General features: G+C 40.5%; 1 protein-coding gene across 1 annotated transcript in view; it reads right to left on the reverse strand.

Annotated features, from left to right (window-relative positions):
- USP38 (ubiquitin specific peptidase 38) overlaps positions 1–11,335 on the reverse strand; it is a 34,788-nt gene extending 23,453 nt beyond the window's left edge. Inside the window, exons 1-4 of the mRNA XM_079920748.1 lie at positions 10,154–11,335; positions 8,490–8,625; positions 2,497–2,626; positions 433–534 (exon numbers count right to left, since the gene is read on the reverse strand). Coding sequence (XP_079776874.1) covers positions 433–534; positions 2,497–2,626; positions 8,490–8,625; positions 10,154–10,835 — 1,050 coding nt within the window. The 5' untranslated portion in view covers positions 10,836–11,335. The remainder of the gene's footprint in view (positions 1–432; positions 535–2,496; positions 2,627–8,489; positions 8,626–10,153) is intronic.
- Between the last annotated feature and the right edge of the window lie 3,252 nt (positions 11,336–14,587).

A 14,587-nucleotide genomic window follows, 5' to 3' on the forward strand; every position in this document is an offset into this window, starting at 1 on the left:
TAGGATCTTCCTGGACCGGGGCACGAACGTGTCCCCTGCATCGGCAGGCGGACTCTCAACCACTGCCCCACCAGGGAAGCCCTAGTCAGTGGTTTTAAACCATTTTTCCCCTACACTGTTCACCTGTGCAACACACAACCAACAGTGACACTGACATGTGACATCTCCCATGTACAAGAGTAACTTTTAACTTTCAATTGCTGGTTGTGATTGCAAGTGGAGCAATTTTGGTGAGACCCAAAACATTCTAAAAACATATTCTTTGGAAGGAAATCTCACAATCTCAATTTTAAAAGGAATCATAAAGCTACATGAAAATAGTTAGATTTAGGACCAACCTACAAGGTTTTCACAAATACAAATGTGACTCAATATTAAATTGAAATTTTAAAACAAGTCTTTTCAGTGTAGAAAGCTTGTGTCATAACTTACCAAATGGAACGCCTCTGGAGAATGCTGAAAACTAAGCAGCATGTGAGAAAGAACTGTGAGAGCACCGGGTCTCACAAGAGGAAACCAAAGCCGATTAAAAACCTGCAGAAAAGACAAGACATCCACTTTAAGAGTTGGTAGGGAAATAATTAATCCAATCAGTGATTATCTTCCTAGGGCCAAAAATTATTTGTGTGAATATCCCCTTTCCTGAGAAGTTCTGTCATAAAATATGTTATTAAATTCTGGGAAAGGGAGAAAGTTGGGAAATAATATGACAGAGATCAAGAGAATAAAAGGACCTAACCAACTCTGAAAACTCCCTGATCAAATAAAAATCTGTCAAACCATGTTTACAAGGTGATATCTCCCTGGTCCTTTATTCATTCAATTCATTCAGCAAATACTTATTGACCACCTACTGCTGCTTGGCACTATTCTAAGTACTGGAGATACAATGGTAGATTAAAAAAAAAGAAATCTCTGATCTTACAGGGCTTACTGTCTAGAGGGTGAGTAGAGACAATATAAAGTAACATGGGAGAGAAATGCTATGAAAGCAGGGTATGTTGAAGAGGGAGTGTTGAATGGCAAAAAGATCTGCTATTTTATATACGGAATTTAAAAAATGCATCGTGATAAAGGTGATACCTGACTTAAAAAAACTGAAAGGAATGAGAGTAAGTCTGACAGATAACTTGGAGAAGAGCGTAGGAAGCAGAGCAAAGGCCCTGAGGCCTCCACCCTGGTGGACTAGAGATATAACAACTAGGGCAGTGTAAGTAAAGCACAGAGACTGAGGCAATAATAGTGGGAGACCGGATGAGAGAAGTAGCAGTGGGCCAGATCAGGTAGGACCTTGTGTGACACCTGAAGAGGACCAAGGGCAGGAGCTGCAAGGCTACTGCAATCAATATAGCAAGGGGTGGGCTTCCCTGGTGGCGCAGTGGTTGAGAGTCCGCTTGCCGATGCAAGGGACGCGGGTTCGTGCCCCGGTCCGGGAAGATCCCACGTGCCGCGGAGCGGCTGGGCCCGTGAGTCATGGCCGCTGAGGCTGCGCGTCCAGAGCCTGTGCTCCGCAACGGGAGAGACCACAACAGTGAGAGGCCCGCGTACCGCAAAAAAAAAAAAAAAAAAAAAAAAATCTATCTATCTATCTATACATATCAAGGGGTGATGATTACTTTGGACCAGGGTGGTAGTGATGTAGCTGGTTAAAAGTGGTAGAATTCGGGATATATTTTAAAGGTGGAGTCAACAGGATTTGTAAGATATGGACTGAGAGAGAATGAAAAGAGAGAAGAATAGCTTCAAGGTTTTGGGCCTGAGCGTGTAGAAGGATGAAGCAGTCATTTAAGATGGGGAAGAACAGGTCTGGGAGGGAAAAATCAGGGGTTAGATTGTGGATAAGTTGAACTTGAGATCCAACTGTCTAAGCTGGGTAAGTGAATATGGAGTTCATGGGAGAATAATGGACTTGAAATATAAACCTGGCAGTCATTAACTTAGAGACATTATTTAAAGCCATGGGTCACTATAAGTATGGACTGAGAAGAAAGTGAACCAGAGATATGATTCTAAGGCACTCCAAAGTTAGAAAGATCCACTACAGGAGACTGAGAAGCCAGTGAACTAGGACAAAAGTCAGGAGAGTATAATGTCCTGGAAACTAGCAGGAAAGTGTTTCAAGAGGGAGTGATCAACTATGTCAAATGACTAACAGGTCAACGAGAGAAGGCTTGAGAAATAACTCCTGAGTTAAGCAACACTGGAAAGCACTGGTGTCAAAGATAGCTTTGGCAGAATAATGGTGGTAAAAGTTTGATTAGCTGGGATTCAAGAGATAACGGGAGGAATGTGTTTTCGTAATAAATATTTGAAAACAGCAAAATTATTTTAATTACCTAATCTTAAGTAGCATTTTAAATTTCTAAAGCCCATTCAAAAGAAAACCAAAAACAAGACCACATTCAAAATTAGACACTTTAAAGGGGACAACCCAAAGATAAAAAGACTTATTATATGGGTCCATATATTCCAATAGATTTATACACTCCCACTTACCAGTTCTATCTTCAGTAAAGTAACATCTATCAAAATAGTAAACTTCTGGACAGCTGCCAGTCCTTTCAGGAGTGCAATCACCCATGTGTCTACATGCTGAGCCAACGGCCAGGAGAGCCAGTCAATCATTCTGAAAATTGAAGGAAAACAAAACTATCAGCATTGAAAATATCTTTAACATTACTTATTGAGGAATAACACGAGTTATACTAGATAATCACTCACTTTGTGACTCAAACTGAGCTTGCTTGTGAAAAGTACTATTCAAGATGTAGAAATGACTATAATGGGTGCTAGAACTCAAGGAGTTTCCAATCTTGTAAGCTGACAGTTTCTTATATAACATATTTGCATTAAAAATAATTTCTGATAAACAAGCATTTTGCATAAATGCAAAGTTTTAAACATGCTATATAGTGAGTGGTATCAATAATTTATTAGGCAAATTTACTCTAAGAAGAACAGTTAAAATACGGCTATCTGGGACTTTCCTGGTGGTACAGTGGTTAAGAATCCATCTTTCAATGCAGGGGACACTGGTTCAATCCCTGGTTAGGGAACTAAGATCCCACATGCCACGGGGCAACTAAGCCCGAGTGCTGCAGCTACTGAGCCCACACGCCACAGCTACTGAGCCTGCACCACAACTAGAGAGAAGCCCGTGCACTGCAATGAAGAGCCCACGTGCCGCAACTAAGACCAGATGCAGCCAATAAATAAATATTAAAAAAACAAAAATATGGCTATCTGAACTGAGACATATGGATACGGACCAAAATTTCTCCTTTCTGGTGATTACAGTCTAAATATGAAATGCAGTGTTAAAAAAGATTATATTTTGAATTGTGAAACAGGTCTCTTCATCCCTTTCAAAATCTTACCATATAAAGACAACAAGAAGAAATTTCAAATAGATAAAAAGGGCACCAAATGTGTAAATACTGAAGTGGCCTAATTTTGTAATAATGAGTGTTTTTCTTTTTGAGTACCAATCCCGTTTAATGGAAATAAAGATAAAGTAATATGGGGTATGATGGAGACTATCCTTAATGTTACACATCAACCACAATGAAAAAGACTGCTATGACTCTTTTGGAAAGCAACTGGGCCAAATGTTAATATTACTTGATCCAGTAATCCAATTGGGAGGACTATATAATAAAAAAAATAGTAAAACAAACCAGGATTTTAAAGTCAGAATGATATAGTTTAAAAATCTCAATTCACCATTTATTAGCTGGGGAACCCTAAATACTTATGTAAGTTATTTCACTTCTTTGTGTCTCAGTTCCTTATCTGTAGATTACGGATAAATTTTACAGGACCGATGTGAAGGTTAAATGAGTTAATACACTGGAAATACTGTGAATGTCTTTCTTCCAAATATTTACACATGTGGCAATAAATAAATACTTTGATTGTACAAAATGTAAAATATAAATACTAAGTACATAAACACGTGACCAAAAGAGCAACTAACATGTCAAAAGGACTGACTTTCATATGATATGTTATAAACTATCTATCAATACATTAACATTGGAGTGTTATCTTTATTAAGGTTTTTGCTCTTAAGATTAAAATGTTTCATCAGACATTAAGAGTGGCTCCGAAGTTCAAACTCATTTTACTACGAGTTATTTGTATGTTCCCTCTGCTCCCTGCACACATTTTATCTCCCTTCTTGTTTTTCTGGCCAACAATGATGGTTGTAAGTCATTAAAGTAGTCCCTAACAGCTGTTCCACGTCTCTCAACTATTGTTAGCCTGTTTTTCACAAGTCTGTGGCCACTCTAAGTACATGAAGTAGAAAGTAGAGATACTTGCATTTGTGTACAAAGAGTATATTCACTGCAGCACTGCTTATGATACAGAAAAAATGCAAATTATCTAAATGTCCATCATAAGGAAATGGCTAAATATACTATGGTACTGATACTATGAAACATTATGTTGAGTTTTAAAAGATGAGATAGATCAATATGAATCTAGCAACAGGGATCTAACACAGAAAGGTCTGAGATATTGTTGAATTAAAAAAGAAAAAAATGCCAGTAAATCTTTTTTTTTTTTGCGGTACGCGGGCCTCTCACTGCTGTGGCCTCTCTCGTTGCGGAGCACAGGCTCCGGACGCACAGGCCCAGCGGCCATGGCTCACGGGCCCAGCCGCTCCGCGGCATGTGGGATCCTCCCGGACCGGGGCACGAACGCATGTCCCCTGCATCGGCAGGCAGACTCTCAACCACTGTGCCACCAGGGAAGCCCGGTAAACCTTTTTAAAACTGTTTTTTGTTTGTTTAAAAGAAAACACATGAGTACATATTGTATATATATTTTTTAGCGTAAATACGTGCACAAAAAAACATGTGGTTTAGATAAGGAATATATGTGTGCACATCTCTTTGGCCGTATGGACTCTTCCCCATGGGGAGCAAAGTCCCAGAGTAGAACCAGGTTGGGCTCCCTAGCACACAGGGCCCAAGGCCAGAACTCCCTTTAGCTCAGGTCTAAGGGGGGTACTAGTGAAGAGTGAGGGGGCAGAGTACAAAATTCCACTTGGCCATGGCTTTTCATTATCTCTAATCACCCAATCAGCCTTTTCCTCCATCCTCTCCATTTCTAGCTTCCCATCTCATAAGCCTCTAGTCTTTATCTTATCCCATGTGTACCCAATCTCCTAACCACCCTAAAGATATTTCAAGCCAGAAGTAACACAAATTAGAAACCACTCATTCAAAAAATATTTGAGTATCTATTATATAATAGGCACTGTGTTAAGTGCTAAGAATATAATAGTAAAATATGGTTTCTGCCCTCAAACTGATAAGGAAAGTTAGGAAATTCTCAACAGTCACACAATAAGTACTAGTACTGGTATCTGAACTAAGCTCTGCTGGCGTATAATGCAACACCTTTGGCTACACTTTAATTATATTCTAGTCTTGCTTCAATTTGATTGGACTTACGTATGCTCAAATCCTCTCAGACAAAGGCACTATAGAATCAGTTATTTTTATGGTTAACTACAGTAATCTTATCCACCATGTATTGGTTACACTTTGAATTTTAAGGACACTTAACTGTGATAGGCTGATTTAATTTCTTACTATTTAAAGAACAGTTAGCTGTAGTTGTAATAAATCTTGTTTCCTCTGTTAGATTGTGGGCTTAAGAACAGCGATCTTGTTGTTTTGTTTTTTAATCTTTAATCTTTGATCTGCATTAAAATGGAGCTCAAATTTGTTGAACAAATGAAACCATTTCTCTCTATAGCCAAAAAAAGTACATGCAACTTGAAAATCTTAAAATTGGCAATATTATGAAAGGCCACAAAATAGATTTAATCTTAATTTGTAGAGAATAAAGCCAATTTTCACTTTATTGTAGGTAGCAGCTTAAGGGCTAGATCCAGCCTTCAGTTTTATTTGTTCCAATGTTTTAAATATTAGAAAACTCCACATAAAAACTGGATTTCAGTCTCCTTTTGAAAAATCAGATTAGCAACACTGAACTCAAATTTCCCTGTGATAACAAGACAACTGGAGTTGAGGATCAGCTTTCTCTTTCAGAAAATGCTTGTATACCCCATTCCCTATTACTTCAGTTACCCCGGCCTATTTCATACTTTAATGTTACTATCTGGTTCTTGTACAATACCTGCATTTGCATTTCTTTGGATTACAGAAAATGACAGTAAAGCATGACAAGTGCTATGTGTGGGGAAGCGTAGAGTATGGGGGAGTAGAAGGTGGGAGTGTGATAAAAGTAAACATTACTATTCTTTTCAATTACATTTGCAATACAAGAATAATTACTCCAGGTATATTATAAGTTAAATAGGATCATGTCAGATAAATTGGAAATGCAATGGAAACTGGATCACAACTTTCCATAGAAACATAGGTAAAAATTAATTTACAAATATATCTTAAAAATAAATTCGTAAATTGGACACTATGGTTGTTTTGAAGAGGTTAAAAAATTAAGACTAAGAGTGCCATACAGAACATTATAAATCAACTATAAGAAAAAAAGAGGAAAAAAAGACTAAATGCTAGAGGGCGAGAATTGTACACATGGAGCTTTCTGAGAACCCAAAATAAATACTTAAGTTTACAGGTTACTTTATGACTGTAATTTACAACAGGTGCACAGAAACCACTGTTCTAAATCCTTACATTTTAGGGGACTTCCCTGGTGGTCCAGTGGTAAAGAATCTGCCTTACAATGCAGGGGCGCGGGTTCCTGTCTTCTTCTTGAACTAAGATCCCACATGCTGCAGGGCAACTAAGCCCGCACACCACAACTACTGAGCTCATGAGCCTCAACTAGAGCCCATGTGCCACAACTAGAGAGCCCATGTGCCACAACTACAGAGCCCACGTGACACAACTAGAGAAGAGGAACCCCACACACCACAACTAGAGAGAAGCCCACGCACCACAACTAGAGAGAAGCCCACGCACCACAACTAAGACCTGACACAGCCAAAAATAAATAAATAAATTCTTACATTTTATTTAAATGTGCTATGCATACACACATATATGTGCACACAGGAAATAAATAGAAAAAAATTATAAAACAAAACCAGACAGATATGAAACAAGAACAGGAAGACAGGAAAAGCTCAATTAGAAAAATATAGTCATTGAAATAAAGACACTCAATAACTGGAATAATCTCTATAAATGGGTATCTTTGAAGGAAAAACTAGTAAATTATAAGACAGTATTGATGCTCTTCCCCTTAGATCACCACAAGGTCTGCACCCTCATTTCCTTCATATCTTTATTTCATGGTCACCTTCTCAGTGAGGCCTTCCTCATCTATCATATTTAAAATTGCAAACCATTCCCCATGCTTTCTTGCTTTCCTATCTACTTTTTTCCAAAAACGCTCATCACTATCCAACATACAAAATTATTTTACTTACCATACTTAATGAAATCTAAAACAAAATCAGTTTTAGGATGTAAAATTTAGTTTATGTACCACTAAGGCAAGAAAAGTCCTGTAATCTAAACTAGAACACCAATGACTGTACCTTTCCACATTTTAGCATCTCTGAGATCAGGATGTATCTCTTCAAATATGTTACTGATATTGCCTGCCTGCCTCCCCAGCTAGAAGCCCGTTAGGATATTTCTACCCATTTGTTCAATGAGGTTTTTAAACACTGCTTGGCACTCATAGTAAGTGCCCAATAAATGTGATTTTAATAGTTGAAAGAATGAATGATTGAATTAATAAAAGCACAAGAGTTCTGAGAAGCAAAAATAACATTAAGTTTACACCTAGAAATATAAGAATAAAACTGCAAAACATCAAGGATAAAGAGAAAAGCATAAACATTACCAGAAGACCCTAACTACTCACAAAGGAACGATAATCAAATTGACTGCAGACTCCACATCAGCAACAATAGATGCCAGAAGACAATGCAGTATTATTTTCAAAATGCTAAGAGAAAATAATTATTAAATTAGAATTCTGTATCTTGCCAAATCATCTACTTGGGAATAAGCAAGAAAAAAACACCATTTCAAACAAAGGCTAAGAAAGTATTACCCAGAGGTCCTGGTTGAAAGAGAAAGTAAAAGTATGTACTAAGTAAAAGTATATACTTAGCCAGAAAAAAAAAGATCTCAGAGGGAGGAAATAGGTTGCAGGCAACAATACTGAGCAAAGAAATTAGTAAAATATATTGATAATCCAACCAACTCCTGGCTGAACAGTAAGTGTATATGTGTGCTATATTTTTGGAATTTAAAAAAGCTGAATAGAAAACAGATATGTGAGTTACTGGATGCCTGTCAAGCCTATAGTAAGGTAAACAATTCATTTCAATTAATTTGGAGAGTCTTTATATATTTGATTCCACAATATCAGTTTTAAACATTTCCCTAAGTTTTTCATTACCCACAAAATACAGCAAAATATCTCCTCCTCCCAAATCTACAATTACCATCTATGGTGTTATGAAGAAGTACCTGCAAAGAGCTTGGGTCATACTTGCATCTTTTACATTTGGATCTGTAGTAAGGCTCCTGATGAGAACTGTTATCATCTGAAGAGGAATGTGCTGCACAAGGCTTGCCAATGCCACAGAAGGTTCAAATGATGCATCTATTTTTTAAATGAAAAGAAAAAGGAACATGGCAAGAAGGTTCAAGGGAAGTATTCAGAGAGAACAACAATTTACCACCCCTCCACCAGGCAGTTGTTACACTCCATCTCATGGGTAGACTCTAACATACAAGGAATGTTAAACTGCAGAAACGAGAGATTAAGAGTAGTAGTTCGACAGTACTGCAACATAAAAACTATTCTTCACTATGGCCATATTTAGTCCGTAAATTACTTTATTTTCTTGCACTCTTTAATATTGTTATTGTCGTGTTAAAATATTCATTTGTAAAGCAGTAGTCAGAAAAGACATGCAAGGTATCATAATTCCCATTTTAGATCCTCCAAAGTAACTTACCCCTATTAATTATAGTAGTCATCACATTGTTCTAAGGAAAAATTTTAAAATCACTTAAAGAAGTAGAAACTAAGATAAATTTGGGGGGGACTTTGCTTAAACTACATGAAAATTAAGCAAATCCAAGATGAGCAGCTTTACTACTACAGTTGAAAAAGTTCTGGGGAAATCGAACTGTTATAGCAACACAGGCAATACATAAAAAATTACAATTAAAAAATAAACCAAAACTCAGATAATGCAAATATATAGTTGGTAATTCTTTCATAAATGTACTTAATTCATCAGGAAAGCATGGAGCCTGTTAAAACTCTACTCTTATTTCTTATTCTCAACATAAAAGGATACCTCCTTCACAAGTTCAATTTCGAACAACAGCCAGAGAACGATTGTACCAAGCAGAGAGGGAGTGAACACAGTTTTGGATCTATTGTTTCACAACTTACAGAGCTGGAAGCTCCATGTCCGAACAAGGAATGCAAACATACAGGTAAAATTCCCGAGTGAGAAAGCATTTTCCTGCTAAGTATCACCTGATCCCTCCCGGATTTCTAAGGACATGATCCGTGGGCTATTGACACCTGGAGCGCAAAAACACCTATTTAAGTCTTCATGCTCTTTCCCTTCACTCGTCCACCTGTATCTACTCTCACAAACTACTGCAGACATAAAATGTCAATATTCAACAACGACACAGTTAACTAGGATAATCTAATAATAAATGGCACACAGTCCATGAATTAAAAAATGGAAAAATTCAGAAACTAAGGAAAAACTCATGACAGCAAGATGACAGAATCACAGTACAATGATGATACAGTAAACATTATTATGCGGCCATTAGTCACTAATGAATAGAAGCTTTCACATAGTAGCTGTCATCTTCAAAGCATTCCATAACTTGAGCAGAAGCTGGGTAGTTAAGCAACTTGTTTGCTGCCAAAGGTCTTAGACCTCGACGTTCTCAGCCTCTAAACTGGAAACACTGCCCGTTTTTTAATGTCCAAAGCGACAGCCTGAATAGGGCAGTGGATAAGAATTTGGATGAAGGTGTTAAGATGTCCTCTCCCATTAAGATGTTTTCAGAGCAGGGAAACAAACACGGTGTGTACGTAAGAGACACACACTAAATTTCCAAGAGAGATTTTCTCGCAATGTAATGACCCTTACCTGTGGAAGAAATGCTTGCAAAAACTTCTTGCAGGGAAGGCAGCAAGGTGGAGGGCTCGGCCTTCCAGATGTTCTGGAGCAAGTTACTCACTTTTGTCACCTGTGAGACATATTCCCGCAGCTCTTTCTCCTGGGTGGACACGCACTGGAAGTGGCCTATCGTTCGAACCAGCTGTTGGCAGAAGGTGATGGACAATTTCCCCTTGGGGATGCACTGCACGAAGTCGGTCAGGAGGTCGCTCAGTCGGGCGCAAAGCTGCGGCTCCGGCCTCTCACACACCATCCGCAGCACCTCCACCTGCAGCAGGCTGAAGAGGTCCAGCACCGACGGGCAGCTCATGATCAGCTTCAGGCCGTTGTGAATGTAGTCCAGGATGGCTACGTCCTTCCTGTCCAGCGAGTGGTAGCCCTGTTGGAGGAGGCCCAGCACGAACGTCTTATTGAAGAAGGACTCGAACTCTGGCCGGTGGTAGCGCGCGTAGGCCTCCAGCACTTGATGGCCCACCTGCCGCTGAAAGGGGTCCTGGCCCTCCAGGATGAGCCGCGTCGTGAGGTCAAACATGGCCTCGCATTGCGCCTCGTCCAGCCAATGCTCCGCCGACTCCACCACCTTCCGCACGATCACCCGCTTGAGGGGCAGCGGGTGCGAAGAACTCACCAGGCCCTCCAGGATCTTGTCCATTGTCGCCACGCTGCAAGGCCCGGCCCAGTGAGGAAGGAGCGGGCGGCCACGGCCCCAGGGTGGGCCAGGAGAGCCCCGGGGCGGAGGTGAACTTGGAGCGCAGCAGCAGCAGCGGGACCGACCACCGCCACCGCTGCCTCAGTAGCCACATTTATCGGGCAGGGGGGCCCATCCAAGCCCGGGCGGGAGTTGGCAAGCCTGGGGAGCGTAAGAATCGGCACCGCCCGCGATGGGCCTAAGAAGCCAGAGGCCCGCACTCCGCCGCCGCCCCGGGCCCGCGGGGCCTCAGCATCAGCTCTGAGGGGCCAGCGGGGTCCCCTGGCGGCTACGGGTGCTCAGGGGCCGGGGCTGCGAGCCAGTGGATGAGGAAGCACGCCTCCGCGTTCTGCGGCAGTTGTGGGAGTCCGGGCTCCGGCAGGTCGTAGGATGAAAACCGCCCCGGGTTGAGTCAGGAGCCGCTGTCACGGACGGTGCCGGATCAGCCGGGGAGAAGAGGGGGTGGACACCCTTGACCCGGATTCAGAAGGTCCGGCAAACAGGAAGTGGAGGACGTTGGAACCTCCGGAAAGGCCCGCCCCTCCGCCCCTTCGCCCCGCCCCACTCCTTTCCTCCCTCCCCTCTCACCGTCCTCCGCCCACAATCGCCTCCTACCTCATGGGCCGAGCTGGTACCCCCTCGCTGACCCGCAGCTTAGCTGCTGCGCTGGCGCGGCTGCCTCTGGCTGAGTGGGGCGGCTACCGTAGTGTCACTGGGGATCGTGTATAAGTCACAGGAGGCTTCCCGGGAGAAGCGGCCGGGAGCGGACGCGTTGGAGGTGACTACGACTCTACGAGTTCCACCTTCCTATCTCTATCCGTTCTGTCCGAGTCAGGTTACTTGTGAAAGGCCGAGAAAGTTTTATTTAGGTAAAACCTTGTGAATGGGAAAGTTTTGGAAACACGAGTAGAAGAGCATTTGGGGAGAAAGTAAGGAAAAGAACTCAAAATCCGGATTGAAGGGAAATCGTTTGAGGTCGTGGCCCATTCATCAAGAAATGAGCTAGGGTTCCTAAATGAGATTGCCTTTCTCTTGCGTGTGGTTATTAAAGTAAGGGCTGTACTGGTGGCCATATGCGTTTGGAGACGATCCGTTATCTTTAGCAAATATCTTTTTAATGAGCTTTTGTGGCGTGTCGAAAATTTATGTTGTCCGAAAAATGGGGGGAGAGTAAGGAAAATGACAGGTGAGAAAGAATGAAAGAGTACTTTGAAAATAAAAAAGGTGAAATTTTCACAGTATTTACGTGTAGGCTGACACTGAAGATGGTTTACAATAAAGAAGAATAGATGGAGTCATCACGCTTGTACTCTTTCAAGTTAAATTCCAAGGATTCACCATAAGAATTTAGGCTTTAATTGGAGACCTTTAAATTGGAAAATATTGCCTAATTATAGCTCCGTTAAGACTTGACTAATATGATTGTGATGTCAGACGTTAACGGCCTGTAATACAGACGAAACTTTAAAACGGTTTAGTTGAAATGTCCAGTAGAAAAACGAACAAAATTGTAAGTTGTTTACCTTGCTTAATAGTGTTTTGGTTTTTACCAATTTACAAAATGGTTACACCAATATATTTCACGCATCAGTAAGGATAATCTTGAAAAGAATGTCTGTTTAGACAAGGTAGGAGCTGGGTAGAGGAAACTTGAGACCGAGTTAGTTTGCAGGAAGAGATTGAAGATAAAAGAGATATGAAGTAATTGATGGATCTAAGACAGTCATGCTAGAACACAGGAATAGCTTTGGAACTTTTCCTTTTCCAATAGATGGAAGTAAAACTACAGAGGAAAGTTCGCCTTTACTGGGAATGGTGCCACGTTGGAAGACAAAAATAAGGTAGAAAGTAAAGCATTAAGAGGACTGAGTGGTAGGATTGTGGATTTGCTGATACCCTGTAACTTAAATGCTGAGATGTAAAATTAACAATACTTAATGACTATCTGTTACATCCTATGTTATGTGACAAGGGAATAACAGAAGAAAGAAAACAATATTTGTTATATTTGTTATATATATTAATATATAATCTAAGCAAATATTTTTGTTATATATACTAAGCAAATATATTACACATTCACAACGAAAAAAGGAGGAAATACTTATAAGTCTGTAAATGGTCATGTTATAGTTGGTATTTATAACAGCCTTTTCCCACTACTGTTTCGTATTTCCTTTGCCTTCAGCAAGTACCTCAGCTGGTTGTAGTTCTTTGCTTGGTGGAGTGACCCAAACCTTCATTCCTGAAGAATCTGGGCCATTACTAGTCCTACCTGGATTGGATTGTTGTAGATTTCCATTGATTTTAATCACAGAGCATAGTAATACTAGGAGATGCCCTAAGGGATCTCTTGTATTCCAGACAATGCATTCCTTATCTCCATTGTATTAATAGTAGAGTTGCTGTCCAATTTCCTCTTGATAGTGAGGATTAATCACCCCAGCCAGCACACTAATTCCCTTCTTTGCATGTTTTTTTAAAAAATAGATCTTTATTGGAGTATAATTGCTTCACAATACTGTGTTAGTTTCTGTTGCCCAAGGAAGCAAATCAGCCATATGCATACACATGTCCCCATATCCCCTCCCTCTTGAGCCTCCCTCCCATCCTCCCTATCCCACCCCTCTAAGTCATCGCAACGCACCAAGCCGATTTCCCTGTGCTATGCTGCTGCTTCTCATTCTGTAGTGTATATATGTTCATGCTACTCTCACTTTGCCCCAGCTTCACCCTCCCACCCCATGTCCTCAAGTTCATTTTCTATGTTTACCTCTTTATTCCTGCCCTACAACTAGGTTCATCAGTACCGTTTTTTTTTTTTTTTTAGATTCCATATATATATATGCGTTAGCATACAGTATTTTTCTCTTTTTGACTTACTTCATTCTGTATGACAGACTCTAGGTCCATTCAACTCACTACAAATAACTCAATTTCGTTTCTCTTTATGGCTGAGTAATATTCCATTGTATATATGTGCCACATTTTTATCCATTCATCTGTTGATGGACATTTAGGTTGGTTCCATGTCCTGGCTATTGTAAATAGTGCTGCAGTGAACATTGTGGTACATGTCACTTTTTGAATTATGGTTTTCTCAGGGTATATGCCCAGGAGTGGGATTGCTGGGTCATATGGTAGTTCTATTTTTAGTTTTTTAAGAAACCTCCATACTGTTCTCCATAGTGGCTGTATCAATTTACATTCCCACCAACAGTGCAAGAGGGTTCCCTTTTCTCCACACCCTCTCCAGCTATTGTTTGTAGATTTTTTGATGATAGCCATTCTGATGGGCCTGAGGTGATACCTCATTGTAGTTTTGATTTGCATTTCTCTAATGATTAGTGATATTGAGCATCTTTTCATGTGCCTCTTGACCATCTGTATGTCTTCCTTGGTGAAATGTCTATTTAGGTCTTCCACCCTTTTTTTTTTTTTTTTAACATCTTTATTGCGGTATAATCGCTTTACAATGGTGTGTTAGTTTCTGCTTTATAACAAAGTGAATCAGTTATACATATACATATGTTCCCATATCTCTTCCCTCTTGCATCTCCCTCCCTCCCACTCTCCCTATCCCACCCCTCCAGGTGGTCACAAAGCACCGAGCCCATATCCCTGTGCCATGCGGCTGCTTCCCACTAGCTATCTACCTTACGTTTGGTAGTGTATATATGTCCATGACTCTCTCTCGCTTTGTCACAGCTTACACT

This window comes from Stenella coeruleoalba (genome assembly GCF_951394435.1).
Source record: "Stenella coeruleoalba genome assembly, chromosome: 4".
In the NCBI taxonomy this organism is placed as follows: Eukaryota; Metazoa; Chordata; class Mammalia; order Artiodactyla; family Delphinidae; genus Stenella; species Stenella coeruleoalba.